General features: G+C 29.7%; 4 protein-coding genes across 21 annotated transcripts; 1 reads left to right on the forward strand and 3 right to left on the reverse strand.

Moving 5' to 3' along the window:
• Positions 1-232: 232 nt before the first annotated feature.
• Positions 233-7,177, reverse strand: LOC124946769. Of its 2 annotated transcripts, none has more exons than XM_047487965.1 (10): positions 5,887-6,742; positions 4,347-5,756; positions 3,876-4,240; positions 3,455-3,802; positions 3,097-3,367; positions 2,553-2,971; positions 2,168-2,389; positions 1,586-2,061; positions 1,286-1,397; positions 233-1,079 (listed from the first exon to the last, which is right to left on the reverse strand). In XM_047487965.1, exons 1-10 carry the CDS (start codon positions 5,900-5,902, stop codon positions 924-926), a joined length of 3,795 nt encoding a protein of 1,264 aa, XP_047343921.1. In that variant the 5' UTR covers positions 5,903-6,742; the 3' UTR covers positions 233-923. The 2 variants fall into 2 exon arrangements, with proteins under 2 accessions (XP_047343921.1, XP_047343922.1); XM_047487966.1 differs by having other exon boundaries at positions 938-1,079; positions 1,286-1,413; positions 5,887-7,177.
• Positions 7,178-8,411: 1,234 nt separating this feature from the next.
• Positions 8,412-18,540, reverse strand: LOC124946770 (insulin receptor substrate 1). Of its 12 annotated transcripts, none has more exons than XM_047487973.1 (11): positions 18,138-18,540; positions 15,379-16,942; positions 14,733-14,878; positions 14,320-14,608; positions 13,820-13,933; positions 12,713-13,030; positions 11,651-12,063; positions 11,117-11,538; positions 10,615-11,023; positions 10,288-10,528; positions 8,412-10,195 (listed from the first exon to the last, which is right to left on the reverse strand). In XM_047487973.1, the coding sequence occupies exons 2-11, from the start codon at positions 15,764-15,766 to the stop codon at positions 9,243-9,245; spliced, it is 3,693 nt and encodes a 1,230-aa protein (XP_047343929.1). In that variant the 5' UTR covers positions 15,767-16,942; positions 18,138-18,540; the 3' UTR covers positions 8,412-9,242. The 12 variants fall into 12 exon arrangements, with proteins under 12 accessions (XP_047343929.1, XP_047343926.1, XP_047343924.1 ...); XM_047487970.1 differs by having other exon boundaries at positions 15,379-17,149; XM_047487968.1 differs by having other exon boundaries at positions 15,379-17,201.
• A 1,183-nt stretch (positions 18,541-19,723) lies between these two features.
• Positions 19,724-24,847, reverse strand: LOC124946773 (piwi-like protein Ago3). 4 transcript variants are annotated; one of them, XM_047487980.1, is made up of 12 exons: positions 24,716-24,847; positions 23,591-23,914; positions 23,236-23,472; positions 22,922-23,120; positions 22,542-22,855; positions 21,936-22,203; positions 21,491-21,838; positions 21,167-21,417; positions 20,935-21,085; positions 20,665-20,865; positions 20,207-20,398; positions 19,724-20,119 (listed from the first exon to the last, which is right to left on the reverse strand). In XM_047487980.1, exons 2-12 carry the CDS (start codon positions 23,902-23,904, stop codon positions 19,790-19,792), a joined length of 2,805 nt encoding a protein of 934 aa, XP_047343936.1. In that variant the 5' UTR covers positions 23,905-23,914; positions 24,716-24,847; the 3' UTR covers positions 19,724-19,789. The 4 variants fall into 4 exon arrangements, with proteins under 4 accessions (XP_047343936.1, XP_047343937.1, XP_047343938.1 ...); XM_047487981.1 differs by having other exon boundaries at positions 24,698-24,821; XM_047487982.1 differs by lacking the exon at positions 24,716-24,847 and adding an exon at positions 24,638-24,658.
• Positions 24,848-25,249: 402 nt separating this feature from the next.
• Positions 25,250-27,517, forward strand: LOC124946776 (2-oxoisovalerate dehydrogenase subunit alpha, mitochondrial). Of its 3 annotated transcripts, none has more exons than XM_047487996.1 (8): positions 25,250-25,450; positions 25,523-25,699; positions 25,850-26,051; positions 26,142-26,303; positions 26,428-26,566; positions 26,651-26,854; positions 26,937-27,200; positions 27,323-27,517. In XM_047487996.1, exons 1-8 carry the CDS (start codon positions 25,388-25,390, stop codon positions 27,396-27,398), a joined length of 1,287 nt encoding a protein of 428 aa, XP_047343952.1. In that variant the 5' UTR covers positions 25,250-25,387; the 3' UTR covers positions 27,399-27,517. The 3 variants fall into 3 exon arrangements, with proteins under 3 accessions (XP_047343952.1, XP_047343951.1, XP_047343953.1); XM_047487995.1 differs by having other exon boundaries at positions 25,252-25,450; positions 26,422-26,566; positions 27,323-27,516; XM_047487997.1 differs by having other exon boundaries at positions 25,253-25,450; positions 25,523-25,690; positions 26,422-26,566; positions 27,323-27,516.
• Positions 27,518-27,632: the final 115 nt, after the last annotated feature.

The raw sequence follows: 27,632 nt of genomic DNA on the forward strand, positions 1-27,632 counted from the left end.
TTTAAATAATTATACAAATTATTAAGTTACAAAATTCGACAATGACATTTTATATACATATAATTGCAATATTTTATATATATATATATATATATATATATATATATATATATATATATATATATATATTTGCATTACAGACAGGTTATGGAAGAATATTATGTAACATCATAAATTAATAATATTTTACCTTTTGTTTGTTTGCATGGTGAATTTTTAATTGTTTCAATACTGGTGTCCATATATAAAAACTGCTAAGTGTGCTAAGTAAGATAGTAATAATAATAACATCTGTCCCAAAACGTTTTCTAATTCTCATTATTATCAACAAAAATTATTTAAAATTTTAAAGCATTTTTTATATTTTATTTCATATATTTTACGAAAATTACTTAAAAATTATCAAAACTACTCAGAATATAAATATAATTCGAATTAAAATTTGTACGAAACAACCTATGTCAATAAAGTTGGGTATTCTGTGCTTTTGGTGGGTTTACATAATGGACAGAAATATAGATATGGGAATCTTCAACATTTTGTTATTGGTCATTATATAATGTGATAAGTTATAATATGCAGTATAACAATTGATAAGTATTAGAATATGATGTTGAATATAAATTTGCAAAAACAATTTTTTTGATGTGATCTTCTCTGTAAATTTATAAAAAGCGTTTTTGAATACATGTATATATATTTACCATTGGAGATGCAACCTTGAAGTATTTGAATGTAAACCAAAATGATATCGAACAATCTATTGTTAGAATATTGACAAAAATATTCCTCATGTTTATTATATTTCTTAACAAAAACAAAATATATGAAAAACTATATTACTTAAAAGAACATATAAATAACAAAAGAGACAGTTTATTAAAAAGTCCATAAAATATTTATATTTAATTTCATTTTTTATTTCAAATCTTACCGCAAAATTTATGAAATTTATTAAAAGTATCAAGTTGAGTTTTAAACATTTCTTGCAGATATACTGGGAGAGTTCGTGACAACAAGGCAATGCCATGTTGATCGCAAATGCTGATTAATGTAGCTATTATATTTTCCAAAGAAATCTGAAAAATAATTAATATAACATTGGTTAAATTATATTCTATTAAAATCATTAAATTCATTCTAAACGATATATTATAAAAATGATTTCATAAATTCAAAAATCTTATAAAATTTTAAAATCATTAGTAAAAGTACTATTCATTTCTAACTATGTACTTAAAAGTACTTAGAAATTTATAACTCTTGTTAGTATATACAAAATTACTTTTGCAAAAGGCATTAAACCTCCTTCGGACAACAATTGGATCAAATCAGCTATGACATATGGACTTAAACGCATCATATCCTTCTTCTGTTTCACCAAACATATTGTGAGTCTGCAAAATGATGAATCTTTGATCAAAAAAGGATTTTGTTTTTTTTAACAACGATATTAATAATTACGTATAAAAATAGATGTGTAGTTAGTTCTCATCTTTACGAATTAATTCATTCTGATCTCTTTTTAGTAAAGTCAAAAATTTTTTGAATGAGAACTATATTTCACAATATGTAATATACTTACTTTTCAACATCAAGTAAGAGACATCGGCATTTATGTTCTCCAACTTTATCATTAACAATTTTAGACGATTGAATTATAATGTCAATTACACGTCTATATAATAATAGCAATACTGGTAACTTATCTACTATTATGTTCATTCTATCTTTTAGTAAAATTCCATATAATATTAAAACATCATTACATATTGAAAGAGTTTCTTTTTCTAAGGCTTTTAAAGCAACATTCATACTCATATCAATAATATTATTAGATATATATAAATGTTTAGAACTGAGTATATTCTGAAATAATTTCAATAATCTTGACCAATATTGTTCTGATATGTTTACAACTTGAATATTTTTAAATAAGTTTTCAATTGCTACTGTACGAAATTTATTGCGTTTAGCTGACATATCTGATTTTAGTATAGCATTCCAAACAATAAAAATATTTTCTAATAAGTTACTATTTAATTTAGGCAATTCTTCCATCTGTAATAAAATATAATTACAAATTATTATATAGATATAATTTAACTATATAACGAATATTTATTAGTATATATATATTACGTTATATGTATATATTTTAAGTTACCATTTGATAATGTATCAAGTTTAGAAGATTTTGGAATAGTTTAGCTTCAGTAGATTCTATCAGAGGTAGAAGTAAATTTTCACAGGGAAACTTTAGCATTACAGACCATATCTGTGTTCTGATTTGTGGAGAAATTTCAAATTCTTTATAATTTCGAAAAAGTATGGCAGCTAATTGTAATCCTGCTTCCAATAACTGATTCGAATGTAATTCTTGTGTAGGCTGTATGAATAAAGAAATATATTAATATATTATCAAAAATTGAGATCAAGAATTAATCTTTGTAAAATACAGTTGATACTTTCATAATTGTTTTTAAATAAATTAAAGTGAATTAAATTACTATATTATAACAAATCATAAATTGTTATATATGTACACTTACTACAAATATCTTCTGTAATGTTAATTCTGCACGTTCTCTAAAAGTTTTCTCAGTTTCTTTATTTAAAGCAGTAATTTTTAATATTAATGTCAAGAACTTTACATCGCAAGGTAGTTCAATATTTATTGGTAATATGTTAAATATTTTCTTACACAGTTTCTGTTCTGCTTTTTTAAAAATAGATTTTTGATCAACATCTAATTTCTGTCTTACGTTTTCTATGCACTGTAAGAAAATATACATAGATTCTTTATGAGTAGAAGATGAATTTATCAATGTTTTTAATGTCTCATAAGATTTAATATTTCGTAATGATTGTTCTAATGCTTTTGAAAAAGCTTTAGATTGAGATAATTGACATATTACTGACACAGGATCTATATATTGTAAAATATCAAGACCAGTTGTTTGAAAAAGTTCTGAAAATTAATAAAAAGTGATGGTAATAAAATAATTAATAAAATAAAATAATTATTAAATAATGATCTTTACAATCTATAAAAGTATATAAATAATATAACATAATATATAAATTAGAACTTACTAAGAAATATTTTGTTGCATAAAGTTGTTATATCTCCATTTTCCATGCATTCTTTGTTAATGGTATATATGATCAGTAATAATAAAGCTTTAACATCAGATTTAAAAAATGTTAATGGCATATGAACTATAATATCTAAACACAACTTAACTTTATTAAATGCTGTATTTTCCATCTGTTCCCATTTACATTCAAATATTTCTTTTTTTATGAGTTCTAAAATCTTTTGTATTTTCTTTTTTCCTACAAATTCTGCTGACAGAATTAATTTCTGAAAAATATTATTTAAAAAATGTATTAATATTCAATAATTAATAATATTGAAATATGTTACAAAATATATGTTTTTGATTCATACTATGTCAATATGCTGTATAACAGATTTTGTGACTCCTTTCATTGGTATTGTTCTAATTTGAACAAGAACATGGCATAAAAGATATATTAAAAATCGCCTGTTTTCTTGTAAATTTTCTTTGGTTATTATTTCCATCCAGTGATTAAATTTACTTTCATTTAACATCATATCTGTCACAAGTAATGATACTAATTCAGAAATTTCTTTATCATTTAACAATGAAATTATTTCTGAATTATATCTCAAAATAGTACTCCAAAAATATTTCAAACCATCTATTAAAGTATCAAATTTGATAGGAGAATCAATTAAGGCATAATACTTAATACGGTGGATTATAACTTTGTTCTAAAATTATATTACAATATTTTTATATTTGAGATAAATGATAAAATTATAATAAGAATATTTTTATAAATACCATATTATTTCTGCATTCCTCTTCACCAAAATTTGTTATTTTTTGAATCAATTGTTCCCAATGATCATCCGAAATAGGAAATATTAATTCATGATTCTTAACTTTTGGTAGATAATATTTTGTCATATTTCGTATTTCACTCCATGATAATATAACAGACAATAAAACAGCAATAACATTTGTGTTATGATTTACATCATGCAAGGCTTTTTTTATCAAAACAGATAGATTTTTTCCTAATTCATTAAGAATACTTAAGAATTCTTGTTGATGTGTTAAAGTAGATGTATTTCCAAAAATACACACACCATTGAAAAATGCAATTAATAATTCAGCAACTGTTTTCAATATTATTATTTTGTGACCTACAATATATTAGAAAAATTAATATATTATAATACAATTACTATAATTTTTGAAAAGAATTGTGAAAAATTCTGAATTTATAGAAATATTAATTATACTACTTACTAGTTGTATTACACTTCAAAGATTCCATACAACTCCTGTTTAAATTATCTATCAAAATTTTTAATATTATTAGAACCTGTGAATTTGTGAAACGAGAGATCATCTTGGTAAATTTTTGTTTAAATTCAAGTGAAAAAAATGATTGTATTATCAAGTCAGATTTAGTTTCACTAGTAATAGCTTCTTGTAAATTTGTTAAAAGTTGTGAAATTAACTTATGTTCTTGTCTTAATAAAATGCTGGCATCCAAAATACTAATTAACAAATCATTATGTTCTATCGTTGGTTCTTGTAAATATACTTTATATATAATATTATCAATTTTCTTTTCAATGAGAGTAGGATAGAAATATGTCATCCTCGTAAGTAGTTTATAATCAACAGGACTCAATTTTTCCACTGATAATATATCATCTACAATTTCTTGAAAGAATTGTAATAAAGTAATATCATCAACTTTATTTTCAAAATCAAATGATGTATCACCAAAGTAATAAAAAAAAGATATAAGTATTTCTTTCTTATATTTTCCAGCAGAGATTATCAATTTTCTAAATATAATATCTAATGTAGTAGTATCTGATTTATAGCATCCAACAACTGCACGAAAAACACATATATATGTTTCTAAATTATTTTGGAGATTCATTGTTTTTATGTTACTTGCTAATATTAAAAATAATTCGGATAGTACAGTTTCATTTATTTTTTCTTGTGCATGCTTATTTTTCATAAATATTAATAGCTGAATGCATTTATGTGCTGTTAATTCCAATCGACTGGTATTGTCGGTACATTTATGATCAATCAGAGAACACAAGGTATATAAAACTTCATGTATAAATATTATACTTATTTCATCTCTTGTATTTATAGACAGTTTATAAATTTGCATTAGATTTTCTATAACATTTAATATTGTATTATATATCATAATTGTTGATTCATCATTATTTTTAGCAGTATTTATATCAATTCCTATAAAATGATCTTTGTTGTTCAAAGTATCTTTAAAAGACATATGTACATAATGTATTAAAGATTTTAATAAACTTTGAAGATCCTCTGGCTTCTTGCTTAAATATTGTTGCATTCCTGTATTTGAAAATAGTAAATTGCAACATTCGAGAACTTCATTGCACTTATTAGGAGAACTTCCGTTTAATTTCTGTACAAGTACATCGATCAATGATTTCTTTATATTGGCTTTAATATTTAAATTTTCGGATTTAAGACACCATTTCAAAGAACTCCATACATCTTCTTTTTTTGTGCAAACTTTGCATAACCACTGTAAAATTAAATCTTCTTTTCTTGTTATTGGTAAATCGATTGCAAAAAAAACATTATGTGCTAATTTTAAACGTTTCTTTAAAGGTTCTTCATCCGAATCAAGTCGATTTATCAATTCTGTCAAATATAAAAATTATTTACATTATGCACAAACAGAATATACAATTTAAGATTAATTATTCACGTGTATATCTTATGAAAATAGAAATTCAAACAACTGTAGAAAGATATTTTATTGATTAATTACCTTTTGATAAAGCCATTTTAATACTAATACGTAAGAATAGAAAAATATTTAATATAACTTGACGTAGTTTAAATAAAAAATAGGAAGAAATATTCAAAACAATTAAATTAGGTTATGTATCAAATAACATGCTTGATTTTTAAACTATCTACTAGAGTTTGCATTAGTTGTAGCATCGAAATCTATTAATCGAACAATCGATTGTTTTCCTTTCAATTGTCGATGTTTTTCAATCGATTGTAAGGAGTTTGATTAATCGAAAAAAATCGATTTTATTTTTCCAGAACGATTGTTAAACATCGATTTTTTAAAAAAATGCTTAATAAAAAATTTTTTTTTTTGCAACTAATTTTGAACCCAGAGAATATTATTCGATTATACAACTATGAAGTTAATAAGGAAAAAAACTGTTTTTTTTTCGTAAAAATTAATCTATTTTTCAATTAATCGATTGTATTCGATTTCCTACAATCGATTGTCCGCAGTCGATTATTACAACGATAGTTTGTATAGTACGTGTTTTGCAATTAGAGTATTTGATTATACCCTGAATTTATCCGATTGATAACATAATAACGCGACAATTAAAACAATGAATCACACCAATAACTGCTAAAATTACGCCAGCTATGTTAGACTGTTCCAAACTAAGGAGGCTGTGTCTAGACTTGCAAGGTTATCTCATTGAAATATATTGAATTTGTGTCCTATTATAAGATATATTTCAATAATTTTGTATATTGTGTAATAAGACTTCTTTATGTAGAAAATGTATAGTAATTTTATAACCACTTTTATATAATTATTGCCGTTTAATATTGGAATAAATTGAATATAATGTATTATATTTATGTATATTATATATCTCATAAAAAAGCAGATATAGAAAAAAGAAAAAAATTACAACCCAATCGAAAATTCTATCATTTTTTAAAACGCGTTACTAAAAAAAATTAGAAATTAAAAAAAATATATATTACAAAGTCTACAAAAAATCAATACAATTCGTTATAGTATAATCGATATATATGTATCAAAAGATCTATATAAAATTATTATTTTTCCGTTGATTCCATCTTCAATTTTCCTTTTTTTTTTGTTGAAATAAGATTTTTATTAATTATGCCAATTAAAAATTGTAACGATGCGATGATATATCATGCAACAAACAAACTAGTAAAAAGAAAGTCGACTTTTAACAAAGCTAAATATTATCAGACTTGTTTATTCGTATGATTTCTAGTATTAATACGCGCATTATATAAATCTAAGCTCAAATGTAAATATAAATTTATTTTAAGTCAACTTTCTATTTCTCAAATAAATTGAATCGCAATGTATTAAATAACTAAATTAAGAATTAAAAATTACATATTTAAACTCAGAGATGATTTCCAAGTAAAAAGTAAAAAATGTATGACAAATGTTTCTAGATGTCTCATCTAAAAAGCAAAATAGAAATATAATAAAATGATGTTAAATACTTAAATATTAAAATTATTTACTTTTGCTAAAAATGGAAGTGTAAAACTTTAAAGAAGTGTATGGGAAACGTTTTCTAAAGGATGTATAGTAATCGTACGACCGCGATATATATGTACATATACATTGCGCGTTTATTATTTATTAATATATTGTTATACTTAATATTATAGTATTTATATTTATATATATATATATATTTATTTATATATTTATAGCATTATTTGGACGATGCATATGTATATACGCGGTATACTGCAAGTTAAGGTATAACCGACAAAAAAATGATCACCAATTTAAAAACGAGTCACGTCGACGTGACATTAAAAATAGCAAGGAATTACGAAAATCTTTAACGCTACTTGTAGCTTAACAAGCATAATATCATAGCGTATATAAACTCTATAGAAACTAATGCATAATCAAATCAATATCAACAACGCCGATATAATTTATATTCATCGTAGTCATTAGACAAGAATACCTAATAATAGCTAAATTTCTATCTTTCTTTCTATTTTTTTTTTTCTTTTTTTTTCCTTTTTACATGTGTAATTAAGATCTCGAACCTTTATTAAGCTAAAAAACATTCATTCTTTTCCGCTTCTAGCTATTTTTAAACAAGCAATCACCACTTTTTCCGATTGTACCATTTATCGCAGAATACCCAGTAAATATGTATGCATATGTGGAAATATATATACATACACACATATGTATACATTATATATATATATTTATATATCAGGTTTACTTCAAGATATTCCGATATTTCATAATTTATACGAAAAAGCAGATAACATATATATACCACGCTGCCACGGTACGTCTATTTGTCTGTAATATAGATTACTATGACTTATCGACGCCCTATTAGCAGATGTTTCATTATATGAAAAATATTCGAAAACAGTGTTTAAAAAAAAAAAAAAGCAATTTATGCTCTTATATTTCTGGTAATGTCATTACATTGTCGCACTGTATGTATCCGGCAGTTCGCAACACATTTATAAAATTATCATTCTTACCAGAAAAATGATATATATAATTAACTAGTTACATATAATTACAAATTAGTTAAAAATAATTTGTTTTTTTTTTCTTTTTTTTTTCTTTTTCTCTTTTTTTTTTTTTTTAATAATTACAAAAAATTACACTGATGACATGCAACACTCTTCCAACATAAAATATATTCACAAAAGATCTAAAAGTTGTAAAATTAGTATGCTATGTAATACAACTTCCAAAGCCAAATGTATAAAAGATATTTCACGTTAAATTGCATGTGGATTGTTAACTTGAATTAAAAGATTTTAATTTGAGAAAGTATCTATCTTGGAATGTCATAATGCTGTAAATAAATTCTATATACATTATTTAAACTATAACTGCCTAAGTTTTTCTTTATTTCGCACAGTCATGTGCACATCAGATCCAAGATTTACCTTTTTCTCACAAAAATGCATATTACGTAACATATGCATTATTGTACATGCAATATATTTGTCTGCATAAAAGTAATACGAATAAACATCTCATACAATAACGACGTCCAAATGCTTTACCAGAATTATAAGCGCGAGAAATTTAAAAAAAAAAAAAAAAAAAAAAAAAAAAAAAGAAAGAAAAAAAAATAAAAATCCTACATGCTTTATGAAAGCTGATAAACGATTACATCTCAGGCTGGGATAAAAGAAATAAATTATATACAGCTGGTACCCGGAACCTTACACAAATTCAATTACTTTCATCGAACTAATATAGGATGTAGAACCGTCAGATACTGTCTGCTTATTATTAGAATTGCGAACACGCAGAGCTCTGATGTAAATATTGTAAAATACAACGGCACGCTTCTGGTCATGAAAGTTGCATTAATTTTGTTTCAGTTTTGTAAAATCAATCTCAGCATAACTGAAACCTTCCTGAACAGATGCGGGCGATACGGGTGCCACGTTAGCAAGTTCTGGTAGATCCAAGCTAGCGTAATGCAAAACAGTTGCACCAGGTTGTAGTTTTTCGTAACCCTCGTTATCCAGAGGACTAGGCGTAGGAGTTGGAGTAGACGTGGGCGTTTGTATCGGCGTTTCGTCAATGAATTTTGGCGATGATGATTTTTGTTGCAACACAGCAGTTTTAAAACCTGATAACGTCGGACTAGTATTAGGTGACGCAGTAACTAATCGTGGCTTCGATACCGTAAGATCGGCAAATTTCTTTGTTAACGAGCTCAATGTGCATTCTTGTAATGATAACGAATTTGATATAACCCGTGTTGAATCTGTGCTAGGACTAGGTGGTTCGTCATTAACGATTTTCGATAATGAATTATTTGTATCCGCTATCGAAATAGGATTAACGGTGTTAACTTTTTTCGTCGTATTATCAATCGTCATATCATAATCGTTATTCTTCGAATTCGTATCCATCCTTGAAGAGTCATCAGATTTTTGCGTAAACGGTTTTATAGGAGATTGAGGACTATTCAAAGAGAAGGGAAAAATAGTAGCTGATGAGCCAGTAGGCGTAGCGCGTGGAGGAGAAGCTGGTGTACTCGCTAAACTTTCCGATGTTGGGCTGCCATTAAGAGGTAAAAAACTGGGAGTTTTGGATGGTTTACTTCCAGCTTGAATGGCGATTGGCTGAGAACGTGATTTTTCTTTGCGGCTATTGACCCGTATTCTTCGGTTGTTCCGTCCAATCATGCCCGTATTTAGATTAATATAATCTTGTTCTAAATTTGGTCTAGCCTTAAAAGACATTTCTACGTATCCTTCAGGAGGTCGTCTAGGTTGAGGTAAATCAACCGGAGCTGTTCTTGTACTACCTTTAAAAATAATGGTATGTTATAACATAACGCAAAGTAAAATTAGTTTTCTACTAAGTTTATAATGAATTCTCATATCTTAAGTTATCTACCTGGTGGGCCATTTGTTTGAATGCAATCTTCCTGCATAGGAGATGGAATTTGTTTGGGACTTGCGCCTGATAGTGACCAATCCTCCATATTACCGTCCATTTTCATATATAAACCCTCTGCTTCTTCCACCGGTTTTAAGGTCGTAATGACGGGTTTGTGTGTAGAAGCCGAAGTTGATACATGAATATGACTATGGTTCTGATTGGCAGTGATAGAATTATTGTTATTATTACGATTGATCTGCAAAAAAAATATTTTAAAAAATGTAAAAAATATTCAAAACAATAGTTATTAAATAAAGTTTATACGCTTAAAATATGAAGTACCTTATTTAAGCCGCTCATGTCGACGTACGAGGCAGTGGTCGATGTAGGCGGTTGTCCAGGAGACATATCGACGTAGGAACTAGTGTCGGTGGTGGCAGTAGAATATGACTGTGATTGTGACTGTGAATAAGAAGGGGGAGAAGAAAGAGTTACTGGAACGCTTTGTCTCGTAAAGTCTAATTCCATAAGATCTTCCATTCGCTCGGAGGCACCAGAACAACCAGAATTATGACCCCAAGAACTGGATAATAAGGGTGCGGAACTTGATTTATTTGAATTGGAATTATCCGAACTAGATGGCAAGGGAGTTGTAACTACATTAGCTAGTCTGCCAAGTTCGGGTCTCTTTGAACGACTGCCTACAGAGAATGCTCTCACTCTACTTGCTTCCTGCTGAGTAATATCTAACCTAAAATTTCAAGAAAATAAAAATCATTTAATTTATATCATATATATCTTATATTAAACAATTAATTCATTAGTAAAAGTGTTCTATTGGTACCTATTTTTACGATGCTTATTAGTTGGTTCTGGTCTAGATCCAACTGAATATGCTCTAGTTGGTCTAGCTTGCAGATCTTCCCCTGGTGCAAGGAAGCTGGTTACTTTATCTAAGTGATACTCAGAGAAACGTAAATCTGTGCTAGGTGTGCCGGAAGTTACGGAGCAACTACTACCACCGTGTTGTGACATGTCATCTGGAAAATGACCATTATGACTGGTCGATGGATCCATATCTACATAACCATCATCGCCAACACGGGCCATTGGAACATAACCATCAGGTAAAACATTCGTCTCCTCCACGAGAGACGATGCACGAGAATGGGAATGAGCTGTCGTCGCTGGACTCATGGGCATGTAAGCTGCACTGCGTCCAGGACTCGAACCACAAGGACTATACATTTCTACATAGGAACTCTGCTGTCAAAAGATTAAATATATGCATATCAAAATATTGTAAGAAAATAATTCAACTTTAATATTCATTTGTAAAGTATTTTTTTAATATATTTAAGAAATTACAATAATTCACCTGTGATGGAGAATGGGATTTAAAGTTTGGCGAGTATTTATGGTGTGAATGCGTCGTAGACCATGGAGCATAATCGTCACCATTCTCTTCTAGAATAACCGGCTCGTCAGGAGTCAAAGAATGACCATATCTCGAACCGGTACCTTCTTCTAAAATATTTTCACCACCATCCTCCATAGAAAGAGAAGACCCAGCTGAGTCGGTCGAGCATGCTCCCGAGGCTGGGCTGATCGGCATCGAAGAAACTGGTGGAGAATAAGATAGACCTCGTCCATACATAGAGTGAGGTCTGGGTACGTGAGATATGAAATGAGAACTTCTAGGATGACTCAAGACAACCGTGCCTGGATGACATTCGCTTGTTGTCCGAGCTCTTGATGGCAAACTGTCGCATCTGTCACGTCCGGTGGTACCTGGAAACACACTTATTATAATCATCCCCTGAAGATGTGTTTTTTTTATTAACAAAGAGTATAAAAAGCCAATATCATCGTCCCAGCAACAGCAGCGGTTAGTTTATTCGCATATATCCATCCACTTTGTATTTATATAGTTTTATATATTCACATTGTTTATTGGTTAGTTTTCTTAAAATATATATTTATATATGGTTCAAGCAATGAACAATGATTATAGTAAGGGAATACGTGATATTACAATGCGCGAAGAAACCAAATGGAAGATATGTACCAGAACAATTCGAAGAAATATTCGACGGAATCGCAGCTCGAAAATTGACGAGCAAGGAAGAGGTTTATAACGAATCGAAAGGAGGTAAAAACGAAAAGCCGTCTTCTTTGCGGAGAATCGTGCATCTTCTGGCATGCAAGCGGAAGCTTACATCTATGGCCTTTCCTCGAAATTCGAGTCACGAGTAATACATTACAACCGTGACTCGATGCGTTCATCACGAGCATCAAATTGGATTGAAAACAGACAGTGGAGTAGTGGCAGAAACATTGAAATAGAAGGAAAGAAAGAAAGAGACAGTAAGAGAAAGAGAAAGTGAGAGAGAGAGATATCTCTGACTGCTTTAACATATGACGAAACGAAAATACATACAGCGTAAAACAGATCTTTTGGATGATTGCGTTTGATTGATAATAACAGCAGCTAAGGGCAGCGACAAGGTTCTCTGATGGGATATTATTGCGGTTGTGGTTGTAGTGGTTGCGGTGGCGGTCGTTGTGATGGTGATGGTTGTCGTTGTAGTAGTTGTACTTGTTGTGACATGAGCGGATTGGGAATTATTGACGGAATGGGGATGACTTGCTACCGAATGACGACGTCTAGTAGCAGTGGCACAGTTGACATTAATCGAGGCAATCCCAGCAGTCCCAGCCCCGGTACCGGCAACGGCTGCAAACCACACAGCTCTCACTGTCGCACAACTACCATTTTTTAGCGTGCATTTCTTGTAAGTATCATCAGATACATCATACATAACTCGCCGTGCTGTTAAGCCTGATTTTCGGACGTACGTTCAAACGTTACAATCGGTTAACGAAATCAATGACAATATTTCAAACGGTGTAAGTACTCTTTCATAGCGAAAATGCCGAATTTTGAAATCATATTCGCTTGAATACTTAAAGTTGATATAGATGAAACTGAATGTAACATAAATATAATTAAGCCTCATTTATAGGATATACCTTTGCCCTTTCCGTGTATTTACATATATGTGCATTCATTAAATACCATATTGGAAATATCAATTAAATTGAAAAGTCATTGGAATTATTAGTAATACTCGATTTGGAAAACTAAACCAAAATTTAATTTGACCCATATGCACATGCTAGTTATGTTATTTTACCAAATACCACAATATATATATATATATATATATATATATATATATATATATATATATATATCAAAAATAAGAATATTATTATTTCATGTGTTTATCAAGATTTCAATTGTTATATAAAGAATAGTCTATTGTTGCTTCTTAGACAAATGATTGACCATTTTTAAAATATCGTATATGTTATAACCCATATAGTTGAAAAACTGTATATACAAGTTTCATACAAGCAGAATTGAAATAAAAGAAAATATTAAGAGAATATCGTGCCACATTATACGCGTTATCGTTCTTTGTTTATAATTTGCAAATCCCGTATAAAGAAAAGCATACAGCTACTGTGACAGAGAACAGACCCGTGAATGTATTGGAAGAAGAACTCTGAGATTGACTACACTGTGCGGGGGCAGAGGCAGTAGTGGTCTGTTCCTGCAACGGATCCACCTGTTCCTTGCACGTCCTTTGTTCCTCTGTAAAGCCCGCAACCCACTTGTGTTACTCTAAAGCTGAGTTCTTAAGAATACATATAGTGATTCAGCTTATATTTTATAAATAACAATTTAAAATTTGCACAGTTATGGTTTAATGTAAAGTAAGCGATGATATATCCCAGAGGATACTTCACATTCGTATCTAGAAAAAACATTGTAAGAATCCTTAAAGTGCACAAGCCCGCAAATGAAGAATCATCTGCAAAGTAGGTATGACATGGTGCACCTTGAACCATTTAGATATATTTACATCGAGTAGAAGCATGTCTGATTAACTGACCACACTGAATAACCATAACTGACATTGTATAATGAAGTTACCTAAATGATAATATATGTATCAATTACGTTACTACTTTGCTTACCTAGAGGCGAGAAGCTATGAAGTTTTTGCCCTGTGTGCCGTCGTTGAAGCACAGAGATGGGTTTACTAGCTTCATTTGCCGAGGAACTACGCATCCTTTGTCGAGGCCCAATCTCGTCTTTACAGGTATTGGAATTACTCATTGCATTTAATATTGCAGCGTGCATGTTGTGCGCAATGTTATTATCTTCAGCTTCCATCCAAAATTCACCACCTCCAGTTACTGCAGATCTACCAACTTCCATATAAAAAATGCGTTCCATATAACCACACCGCCTGATGCAGATTAACTGTAAATTAAAACATTAATCCATTAAAAATTTTCATGAAAATTCTACAGACATCAAGACTGCAATAATAAGTTATACAAATAAAATACTTGGTACATCTATTAAACAATCTGAAGATACTTACAGAGAATTCAATAGAATCGGAGTTGCCTTGAGTTCCAATTTTTACTAGACTTAGCGTGCGATCTGTGAGACATAACCTGTACGGTCCATTGATATTCTTTCGTTCTCCAAGTCCTTTCTTCTGCATAGTAACTTGCCACACATGTTCTGACAAAATACATAATAAAATTAAAAAGAATATAGAAATATATAACCAAATAAATTATGATATATTTATGTGATTATATCAATTAGATACTTTACATATAAATAATTATTTTAGATATTGTTCAGGAAAATACATTTATTTATAATTATTTACTAATAATGAAATGTTTTGATCAAATCAAATTAATGATAAAAACTTAAACAAAAGAACACAATTTTATTGATAATTCCAACGTGTATGAGTTGTAAACAGAAAAAAACTATTGTAAAAATTAATTGCACCGTCGTAAAAGCAAAAATAATCCTTAAAATCGATAGATCACCAAAAACATTTGAAGTGGCAGATATAAAGTAATTTTGTGCACAATTTTCGCGCTTTTCGTAACGTACACACGCACGTGGAACGTGCGCACGTTCAGAGCAATACGACAAAATACAAATCGTGTATGGAAAAAATAAATAAATAAATATGTAAACAAATAAATAAAAAGATTTTTTACCGAACGTAGGGCGAGGCTGTTCTCCATCGGGTACATCGCCACTCTGGAGGAGCAGCATTGCTTTCAACCACTCATTCAGTTCTTTTTCGTTGTCGAGAATCAAACAAAAGCATTCGTCCTTCGTATACAACGCTATGACGTGCTTGTGCTTCGTGTCGACGCGCTTGTTGATATTGAAGCAGCTGTGCAGCAGGATGCTGCGTTTAGGCGACTGTTTGCTTTCGAACTTCTTCTTGCTGTCATAATATTCCAAACAAGCGAGATATCCCGGTGCCTCACCCCTTAAGACAAAATACTTTTTCTTTAAGGTTTTCAGTTTTTTTAAATGTCCGCAGCATACAATTGGCCCACCTGAGGGAGAGACCAAACCTCTGTTGCCCGAAGACATTGCCTCGATCACGATCGGAAAAGTCCTTGTGAGAAACCAAGAAGTCGGCGACGGGTTCCCCTGTCGCGCGTAAATATCGTTCTCTCACTCTTTCTCTTTTTCTCTTTCTCTCTCTCTCCCTCTCTCTCTTTCTTTCTCCCTCTTACATTTTACTTTCGAACGAACGTGGCTCGAACGTGCCGCGCGCTTCAATACTCGGAACTCGCGCGGAAGTCCATCGTACGCACGGCAATGCGCTCGGCGATGCACTCTACTGTTAAGGATCAAGGCAAAATTATCGAGAGCAAGCGAGAGAGAGAGAGAGAGCAAGTGTTCCCACCCTAGCACAGGCGTCAGGTGGAAACGCTCTCCGTCTTCAATTCTTCTACGTCAATGATCACTAAGTTGTCTATTAAGAAAACGACGTCCTCGTTGTTTCTTTTTGTGTTTTTTTCGCTTCTTGAATCGTCGTTTAGCGATCTAAACGTAACGATTAAAAGTAGGAGGATCGGCCAAACCGTTCTCTTGAGCATGACGCGCACTGTCGATATTATCGCGCGTCGATTGAGCTCGTGTCGCGCGTGATTTCTTTTCTCGATTTCCCTCTCTCTCTCCCCCCTCTCACTCTCTTTCTTTCTCTTCGTATAACCTCCCCTCCACCTTTCACCTTCTTCGTTACAACTTCACACACTTTTCTCTTGGTATGGTTTTTACACTGATTTTATACAGTCACCCATATGTACACATATACACGTACACTGATATTTTCTGACTTCTTCGAAAGAACGCAATCAAATGTTTAGGAAGAAGTCCATGCAAAGCATCATCGATGTATAGTAGGAAGCACGTGTCAATGGTAAATAAGCGAATGCACGCCGCACGGCAGCGCGGTGCATGTGCACTCGCAACGCGCGCTAAGGGCGTTCCATCCAAAGATCCCCCTCCCCTTGCAATCCCACCATTCCTTCCAGCGCCTTCCGCAAACTTAGTTTACGATCGACACGACTCTGCTCGACACTACAGAAGAAGATAACACTTCGTTCGTCGTCTTCTGCTACCCACCCTCTCTTTTACTCATGCAAGAAAGAGGTTAGGATACGATGCCTTTCAACATACGTCTTTATATACGTCAAGCCACAAATCAACGACTGTGTCTCTCTTTTTCGCTCTTTCGTCCTCGATGTCACCAAAGTTCACCTGTCAGACGACAATAACGAAGTATGAAGTTTTAATCGAAAAATTCCAAGGAATCAGCATGCTATCTTGGAACACAGGAGGTTACGGGTCGACGACACTACGAGGTATTCACGCGCCGCCTACAAAAGGCCGTCGTCCTTTCTTTCTTTCTTTCTTCCTTACTTTTTTCTTCTTTCTTTACTTTTTCCGTTTTCCTTCTTGCTGTCTCTATTAGTAAAGCGCAACCGCAAAGTAGCTTCTTACCATAGGAATTCTGCACCTGTTTATCGCGCGAACGCACGATTTACTGCGTGAGCCTTTGATCGCGCGCCATCCCTCTCTCTTTACCTCTCTCTCTCTTGCGAGCGAGCGAACGAGCGCGCCTATATACGAAGATGTAAAAGAGAAAGAAACAGAGAGAGAAACAGAACGAAGACTCGGTGTTGCATCGACGCGACAAACGCATACACATGCGCGCAGAGTTTACCGCGGCGTACACGGAAAAGAGACGGATAGGAAGAGAGAAGAGCTACGTTACACACGCGCGTGAGAGAGAAAGAAAAAGAGAGAAAGAAAGAGAGAGAGAGAGAGAGAGAGAGAGAGAGAGAGAGAAAGGGAAAAAGAAAAAGAGCGAAAAAGAGAAAGAAAGAGTAGAGGAAAATGAACGAGAGAGGGAGAGATGACGCGACGACACACGCAAGTGGGTGGTTGAACCCCTCTTATCGTTGCCCGACTGCCTGACTGGCTGGCGTGTTACAAATGCAGCTCGCTCTTGTGCGAACAAATAGGCTACTGCCAAGGGCAGCGCCGATATTCTTTCACGCGCAATACCGTACGATCGACGTCAAAACAAAACCGCCGCCACTACTGTCGTTGCTTCTATCCTTGTCCTCGTGTCGTGCTCGAAGTGGTCTTCTCTTTTATATTCACGTTCTTGTGTCTTTTATTTATGCTGTTTCTTTTTTTCAAAGATCACAAATCATACCATGCGATCAGCAACGAAAAAAACGTTATATCGCGGTTACGGGGGGGGTCACGTTCGATCGCGAAAAAGAAACAACGTAAAGGCGTCGTGATGAATATACGCAGCAGATACACATACCTCCCTCTTTTCTCCCTCTCCCTTTACCCTACTGCCTCAACGAGGTAAGAATCTGTTTTTCCTCTTATTCCTCTTCCTCTCTTTCTCTCTCTTCTTCTCCCCACTACTTTGTACCTTTCCCTTACACTCCGCGCAATCTCGCACGATGAGAACACAAATATCGCGTCACTCAAAACAATTGTAACCCACGCTAATGTCGTATCACCGAAGAACCATACGAACGTGACACTGCAACAATATTCGTCGACGTAGCTATGAAGATACAATGTATGAAAAAGATAGGCACGAAATTGATATCGTCCTCCTTGTCAATCGTTTTTCACGACACGGAAGCTCGTGTTTGCTCGGCACTCGTCAACGACACGCCTGAGAAAAGACGGTATGCTCACTCGTATCCATCTTGTAAAGGTCATGTGTACACCGAGGCTTCGCGCTGCTGCTGCTTGTAAACAAGATGTACGCAGGCGCCAGCGTGTCGAGTGGTGGTAGCGACGGTCGACAGCAACGACTACTCGATACGCAGTACGACTATCGTACTATATATATGCATTTATACATACCATCTATTTTACGTATCTGATAGAGCACGCTCGTCCCGCCATGAATTTTGCACGACACGACGCAATGTATTCCATGCCATCTTGTGACAGAATTATGCAATAGACATCTTTGATATGAACATATGTTTTTTTTTTATTAGATATGGGATGTTAACCTCTTGCATTTAATATATTTATTTAATAATTATAGCAAATCACTCTAAGCAATTTTTTATAAAATATTATATTTGCATACAACCACGATACTAATGAGTATGTACCAAATAACATTATTTTAATACACAAATATAATTTCTTTTTCTACTTTTTAATAACAATTTATAATAACAACTAAATTATTTCTCTGAAAATAAACTGTAAGTATTGTTTATATATGATGGCACTCGAATGTAAATAATTCAATAATCAATATTATTTTTGGATAAATTATGTAAGAGTTGAAATTTATTTAACGTGCCTATTTATTCATATATATATGATATATATATACATATATATATATATATATATATATATATATATACACATACAAAAAATATATATATATATAAATCAAATCAATAAATCCTTAACAATTATCAGCAATTTTATAACATTACAGTAGTATTCTACTAGTATTTTAGTACTATAGATAGTAGTATTTTACTATCTCTAGACAATACGTTTAAAAAGGCACTATCTGTGATTTTTTGATATTCCAACCGTTATTCATACCGTTTGATTCACCTTAAAAAGCTCTATCACAAGCTATAAAGAAAATCATCAATGCATTAATATTTAAAGTGTATAAAATTAGTATTTTGAACGTTACTGCTTTCTTTTGTTATATGTTATTGCAAAAAACATAAGAGTTTTAACAAATCAAAAACTTTAAGGGCTTTTTTCAAAACTGATTTATAAAAATACTACGGCAAAAAAAAAATAATACTATTTATAATACATCTACAAATAACACATCAGTCACGATAATAATTCTGGCATAATAATCGTTGTTAAAGAGTAATATATATAAAAATATAATACTATTTTAATGTATAAAAATAAATTGTACTCTTTAATTCTTCCCTTAAGTTTAGTTTTTTTTGCAGTCTTTTAAATTTTACCAATAATGTAGAATCTAACAATATAAAATAATCTATATTGTGTAAAAAATACTGTTTATATCAAATGAAAAAATAAACTATACATTAACTGATTATGCATGAATTACAAATAAAAGAGATAGTTGCATAAACTTAAATCTGGTTCCATTTGAATATTTTGTCCAACGAGTGATACAAGTTTATGAGCATATTGACATGGAGCAGGTACTCTTATGGTACCAGGCCAATTGTAATATAAATGACAAAGTTTATATGTAAAACGTTGTATGTGATCAGGCTTCATATTTGATCCATCATAAGCAACGATATAATGCGTTGGCGTTACTGTGCCAGCACGTATACTTTGAGGTATAAGGAAAAAATCGTAAAAATTAGGTCTTGTTATAGAAAAATCAATGATAGTTCCAGATGCAGGATTGATTAAATTTCCTTGCTGGAAATTTTGAGAAAATTACACAATACTCTAATTAGTTATGTCATGAAACTATTTTCACAACATTATAGTTATTTTGGTACTCACGTTCTCACAAAATAAACGAGTATTAATTCGCTTCTGTACAACAATTACACTAAGTTGTGGTTTGTAATCAGGATCTATATGTGTGAATGTTGCCAACAATTGTTTAACTTCATATTTGGCAATAGTGTCAATTTGTCCATCACCAACGCCATCACGATAAACAATTATACGATTTGGATTACTTCCATTATGCTGAAATAATGGCTTTCATGAAATCATCTTCTAATATTATAAAAATAAATAAATATAATAACTTATATATAGTATATATATGAAAATATAGAAAAAAGTTCAAGATATAAATTAAAAGTTGCTAAAAAATGTTCTTTTTTATATTAGATATCAAGTGCATGCAATATATATATATATACATATATATATATATATATGTATATATATATGTATATATATATATATATATATATATATACACATACACACATGTATATATGCATTACTTTTTTAAACGCATTAATAGCAGAAATTAAGCAGATCTGTAATAAATCTATTATTTCTTGGTGTGCTCCTTGTAAACAGATCTTACTGTACCACGATGTTAATAATTTATCCATACTAGCTACAAATCCAGCTACACTTCCTCGTCTTCCTTCTCCTAAACCAGGATGATATACGTCTATTCCACATACCATACATTTATCCTGTAAAATATTTTACTATTTACGCATAATTCTTTAAATATATTTAAAACATCCTATATGTACACATACAAATGGAATGTTCACTGCCCAAAGAGCACCGCCTAGTTTACAATTCATTTGTAAAGCTATTTTTTGTGTTATACTTCTCAATTTATCAGGACGAGAAAGGCTCCTTGACATTATAACTTGCGATGGAATAGGTTTTTCTACGCAACACAACCTATATCAATATTAATACTTTAGTTCTATTAGCATTGATAATAACATTTCAATCATAAAAAATTTGTGAAAAACTTCTTACTTTTTAACTGCAGAATATCGATCAGTACGATTGGTGGGGAAAACAATAACCACCATTTCAACATCATCATTAATAATGTAACGAAGTTTACGCAAGTATGTATCAGTTCTATCATCTTTTAAAGAAACTTCATGGGGAATGTTAATTTGTAGGCCTAAATTTAATGAAATATTAAGGAGCGTTTTGATAAATGCTGTAGCGTATTTTGTATCTCGTTGAGAATAGAAAATATACCAATTTTTCAAATTCGGCTGAAATAATTTTTTTTTATTAGAAATTTTGCAGAAAATTATGTTGTAATGAAGTTGTGGCAATTGTACTTACAGCACGTAAAGCATGATTATTAATCATTTCAATATGCCACTCAGCATTTGATTTTCCCTGTATCATCTTATTTTTACCAAAATATATATGTTCAGGCATTAGAACACGTCCTTTCAAATGAGTTAGATCATCATCAATATGTAAACCCCATGCAGATAGTATTTCCTGTGTTACGCTGTTTTTTTTTATTTCATGTAAAAAATTCCTTATTATATCACGACGATTGTTAGGAGAAACTTTCGTAATTGTATTAAGATCTTTCATAATTTTACAATCTGATCTGATACTATCCGTTAATCCAGCGACGTAACATAATTCAGGTACTAAAAGTGTGAGTTTTTCGTGTGTCTGAAAAAAATTCCCTTTATTTTCCAATTTTCTTATACTTGCAATTATTGTAACAGCAAAGAATATAAAATATCTAATAAACGAAAAGTATATGTACCTGTCCAGTAGGTAATTTTTCATTAGAACGGTGTACTAAAAGTGGCTGGTTTTTATCTTTAATTTCTAAACTCCAATGATTTTTATAATAATCTATCATAGTCGTTTTCATACCTTGTCTTTCAAATTCAAACATTGGATTTTTATCCCATGCAATGTCATCGATACGATAGGTCTTATTATTATATCGAGTTAGAACACTAGACCCAACAACTTCCATTGTTATATAATCTTTATAATGCTCTTGGTTTTTTTTATGAAATTCAATTCTAAAAAATAAATGTTTATCATGTTTTTTCATTAATGTTTTTTACATTATGTGAATATTACATATATATATATGGTCTTTATAAAACTACATTTATAGTATTTATGAGAAAGTTTAATATATAAAATAAATAAAAATTAAAAATTCCCTATAAATATATATTTAAAAATATTTGGAAACTACAAGAAAATTGCAATTTAATAGTAAAACAGTATTATTTATATTTGCTTTTAATATTGTATTTGTAATAAAATATTTTCAAATATATATTTATAGGAATTTATTCTAACATTCTGTAAACATGTGTGTATGTGTTTACATATATATATATGTTCTTACATCAAATCTCGAACTGTTTCCATACGCATAACTCGATGTTTTGCATCAATGCAAAGTTTTAATCCACCTTCATATTCATTAATAGCTGTAATATATCCAGGCCAAATTTCTAATTGGTGCTGTGGTACAGTATGAGCACATGCAGGATTAAAATTTTGTCTACCGATACGAACAAAATTAAGAGCTCTCATAATACGTCCAAAAAGAATATTAAAAAATTGAATACTTTCACTCATCTTTTCTTTCTTTTTAAAAATAAGTGTAAGGATCACTGGAGATCCATCTAGTGGATGATCAGATTTGTACACTATGTTCTGAAAGTATTTTCACATTTTATTTATACTATTATATCTGAAATTGTAATTTTTAATAAATTTTACCTCTTGCGGAAATTTTTGAGGCAAATATAGAAGAACTCCATCAAAACTTAAAGTGTACCCAAGTTTAGCTGCATGCTGATTCAAAAGTTTTCTTCTCAGAGCTCTTGAATCAATATCAGGATTGAATTTAACTTCATATTGAAATAATCCCCTTCCTGGATCTAATTTTAAATCGATGTAATTAGCAAATAAATCTACCCTAAACATAAAATATAATACTTTGTAAAAGATAATGATTAGTACCTTTATTAATGTAGATTTTTTGATAATGTGACAACATTTAAATAATAAATCAAATATTAAAAAATGCTTACACTTTTCCACTTGTACCTTGACGGTTTATTACTTGTAATTCTTCGCTTGGAGTAGTTACAGGAGTGGTCTCATATATAGAAAGTTGAGACAACTTGTCTAATATTCCAGCATTATTATTAGAAGAGGCTATTTTTTCTTGTACTATTACAGGTTGTCTTATATTACTTTGTTGTTTTTCTATGAAAGATTCTCTTGTACTAGTCTCTTGTTCTATCATTAAAGGTTGTCCAGATGTTCTATACAAATGTCCATATATACGTATATAATATAATTATAGTCTTTCTCTCTCCCCCCCATTCAGTCACTCACTCACTCACTCACTCTTTCTAATCTTATTAATTAAAGAAGACTTACGTAGTTTTTTTAAATAAACTTAAAGGAGATGCTCTTCCTTTACCTATGGTAGGAAGAAGCTCAAAAAATGATGATTTTTCTTTTTCTTTTTCAGTTTTTGTAGAGCTCAATAATAAAGCTTTTCCACGTCCCATAAAAGGTAAAGTAGTATTAAATGCTTGTAGTTGTGAAATTGACTGTTGCTGGTATGTAAAACTAGATTTATCTAGAATTTTAGATTCATTTTCTACCAATTGTTTTCTTATCTTTTGTAAAACCAAAGTACCTCTGCCTATACCAAGTTTACTTGGTCCATCATCACATTTGTCTGTCATTTTTTATTAGCTGCAATTATCAAAAGAATATTGAATCTAGATTAATTACAAGGTAGTATTTTATACTAATACATAAAATGTTTTCATAGCTTTTTATAAGAAATATACAAATATAAAGATTTATCAAAATGGTATTATAATCAGTTTAAAAGTCTGTGTATAAATTTAAAAGATAAATCAATTTCCAAAATTAATTTTAAAAGTAATTTTTAAAATTAATTTAAAAAATAACTATGTTATACAATGTATAACTGTTTTCTATAACATATTAATAAATGGCAAAATAAATATATTTTAATTTTAATTTTATTTAAATTATAATTTAATTAAATATTAAGAATTCGTAAATTAATTTCCTCTTTTTTACTTCTTCTAACTTTCATTGTCTTCAATGTAATACAAAGAATTTCATTGCTACAAAATTTATATAAGCAGGTTATAAATGTGCACGTATTTCCTATAAAATTTATCAATATCACGATAATAAATATGATCGTATAAATACAGTGTAAAATGTTAAATATAACAAAATATATATAAAAATATAGAAAAATATATAATATGAAGAATTATAAACAATACGATTTATATTTTGACTTTTTATATGTATTTAAAATAATTTAATAATCTGATTTCATTCTTTCCTCTTAGTATACTATATAAAGAACGATCATATATACTATATAAAATAATAAATTACGAACACAAAGTTTATACAATATTTTTGTTTTACCAATAATAAAAAACATGTATATATTATAACAGAAAAAAGAACTTGGAATTAAACTTTAACCTATTTGAATATATTTACATAATTTGTCCTTCTTATGGTTAATAGAACTTGTTCTTATTTCCTTTAAATATTGAAAGATAATAAAGAACTTTGAAATAATTCATAATAGATAATCTCCTATTTATGATATTTTTGACTTCTTGACCGTACTGCTATCTATAGATATTTTTATAAGTTAACAATATAATAAAAAAATAATTGTGACTTAAAAGAATAATAAAAAAAATAACAAAAATAATAAAAAATATATAATAATGAAAAAAATAAAATATGTGAAAAAATGTTTTGTTTTATTTTATGACGTCAATCGTCAATTTATCTAGCTTAAAATATTAGAAATGTATATATATAAGAATTTCTTTATATTTTAAATGAATTAGCAAAATTAATGTTATGTATTTACATATATTCTTTATAAAAAATGACACTAATCTAAGACTACAAAAAAAAGGATTGGTTGGAACATTACAATATTATTTTTATCTATCATTGATCGATTATATTAAGTCTTTAAAATTTTCTTTTTCATTATATTCTTTAATAAAAATTCTAACTTGTTTACGCCTATGGATGATGACGTACATCATGGTTATCATAACGTTAATCAACATAACGATAACTTCCTTACAATGACTTAATTGAGTTTAATATTTTAGTTAAGCTTAGTAAATCGACTTTTACTTAGTCATAATGGTTATATATAATTTATTTAAAAGTATATCACGTTTATCTTCCGTGAGATGGCAAATATCAGTAAGATTATCAGGTTAGATAAAAATCTTTTTTATATTATTTATAAAATAATATAAAATTATATAATTTTAGATAAGACATTATTGTTATGCCACTAATGTAACTGAGCCACAATATGTTGGAATCAAAAACAATTTTACAAATCATCTGAAATTTATTAATGCAGAAAATTATGAATCTATTCCTATATATAGAATCCTAGATCCTGCTGGACAAACACATTTTCTTGAAGAAAATAAGGTTTTTTTAGTAATACATATATATGTATAAATATCGATATATATAAATGTTTTTTCCTAAGGTTTTTCTGTTACAATTGAAATTTATAGTTTCATAGTATAAGATAAAATAATTAAAATATATATTATAAGATTATAATAAGAAATTTTCTTTTTATAGTTAAAATTAGATGATAAAACGAAGATTAAAATTTATCGTGATATGATGACACTTACTATAATGGATAAAATTATGTATGAATCACAACGACAAGGTCGTATATCTTTTTATATGACAAATACTGGAGAAGAAGCTGTTCAAATTGGTTCAGCCTCTGCATTAATGTTAGAAGATGCAATTTATGCACAATATCGAGAAGCAGGTAAGAATTTTTCTAACTAATAATAACAGTTTTATTCATGTTTTAAAAATATTTATTTTATTTGAGTATATAGCTTAGAAAAATTTACAGGAGTATTACTTTGGCGTGGCTTTCATATCTCTAAATTTATGAATCAATGTTATGGCAATGTTGAAGATGAAGGAAAAGGAAGACAAATGCCTTGTCATTATGGATCAAAAGATTTAAATTTTATAACTATATCATCTCCATTAACAACTCAGTTGCCACAAGGTGTTTAATCGTATTAATATTAATTATTAATTTAATTTTTAATTAATAATTAATTAAATTAATAATTAATTTCGTAAATCTATATCATTAATATTTTATAATATTAAATTATGTATAGCTGTAGGTGCAGCATATGCATATAAAAGGGAAAAAAGACAAGCATGTGTAATGTGTTACTTTGGGGAAGGTGCAGCCAGTGAAGGAGATGCTCATGCAGCTTTTAATTTTGCTGCTACTTTATCGTGCCCAATAATATTTTTGTGGTAAGTACTAAAATTAATAATCATTTAATTTCAGTAACATTACTAAAAATTATACAAAATACTCAATATATATATTTAATTAAGTCGTAACAATGGTTATGCTATCTCAACACCTGCACATGAGCAATTTAAAGGAGATGGTATTGCAGCAAAAGGACCAAGTTATGGAATTAATACAATTCGAGTAGATGGGAATGATGTACTTGCTGTACACTATGCGACAAAAGCTGCTCGTCAGTTTTGCATAAGTGAAGGAAAGCCTGTCTTAATAGAAGCAATGACTTATCGGTTTAAAAAAAATCATATATTTACTAGTAATTCATTCTAATAATTATAAATGCATAAAATATTCAATATTTTTTTTCTTTAGTACTGGTCCTCATAGTACCTCTGATGATAGTACAGTATATAGAACTAGCAAAGAAATTGCTCTTTGGAATGATGTTGCACCAATTCGAAGATTTAGACAATACATACAGTCCTTAGGTATTTGGAGTAAAGAACAGGAAGATAATTTGAAAATAATTATAAAGAAAGAAATTTTAGATGCTTTTATTGAAGCAGAGAAAAAACCTAAACCTCATTGGAAGGAAATGTTTACAGACACTTACTTTAAAATGCCAGATCATATAAGGTATAATCTATTGCATAGCATATATTAAATAGAAAGAATAAGAAATAATTATTAAAAAATATCCAATTTTTCTGATATATGTTTCTCCTTGAAATTTTACTTGTTTATATTTTATATTTCAGAGATCAAATGTATTCCATGGAAGAACATCTCGCGACATATTACGAGCATTATCCATTGAAAACATTTCAATCATAAATAACTTTTTAATTAAATAATAAGATAATAATTTATTTCTTAAGAATATATATTTTTATGTCTTAGTATATTTTAATCACATGCAATAAAAATAATAATAACAAATATGAAATTTGTTATTTTGGTAATATTAGAAAATTGATAGGTAATAGTTTTAATATGAAATAAAATAAATAATAATTATTATAATACAGTTATAGTATATTATAGTATAGTGGTTATATGAAATGCAAA

This window comes from Vespa velutina, chromosome 2, assembly GCF_912470025.1.
Source record: "Vespa velutina chromosome 2, iVesVel2.1, whole genome shotgun sequence".
NCBI lineage: Eukaryota > Metazoa > Arthropoda > Insecta > Hymenoptera > Vespidae > Vespa > Vespa velutina.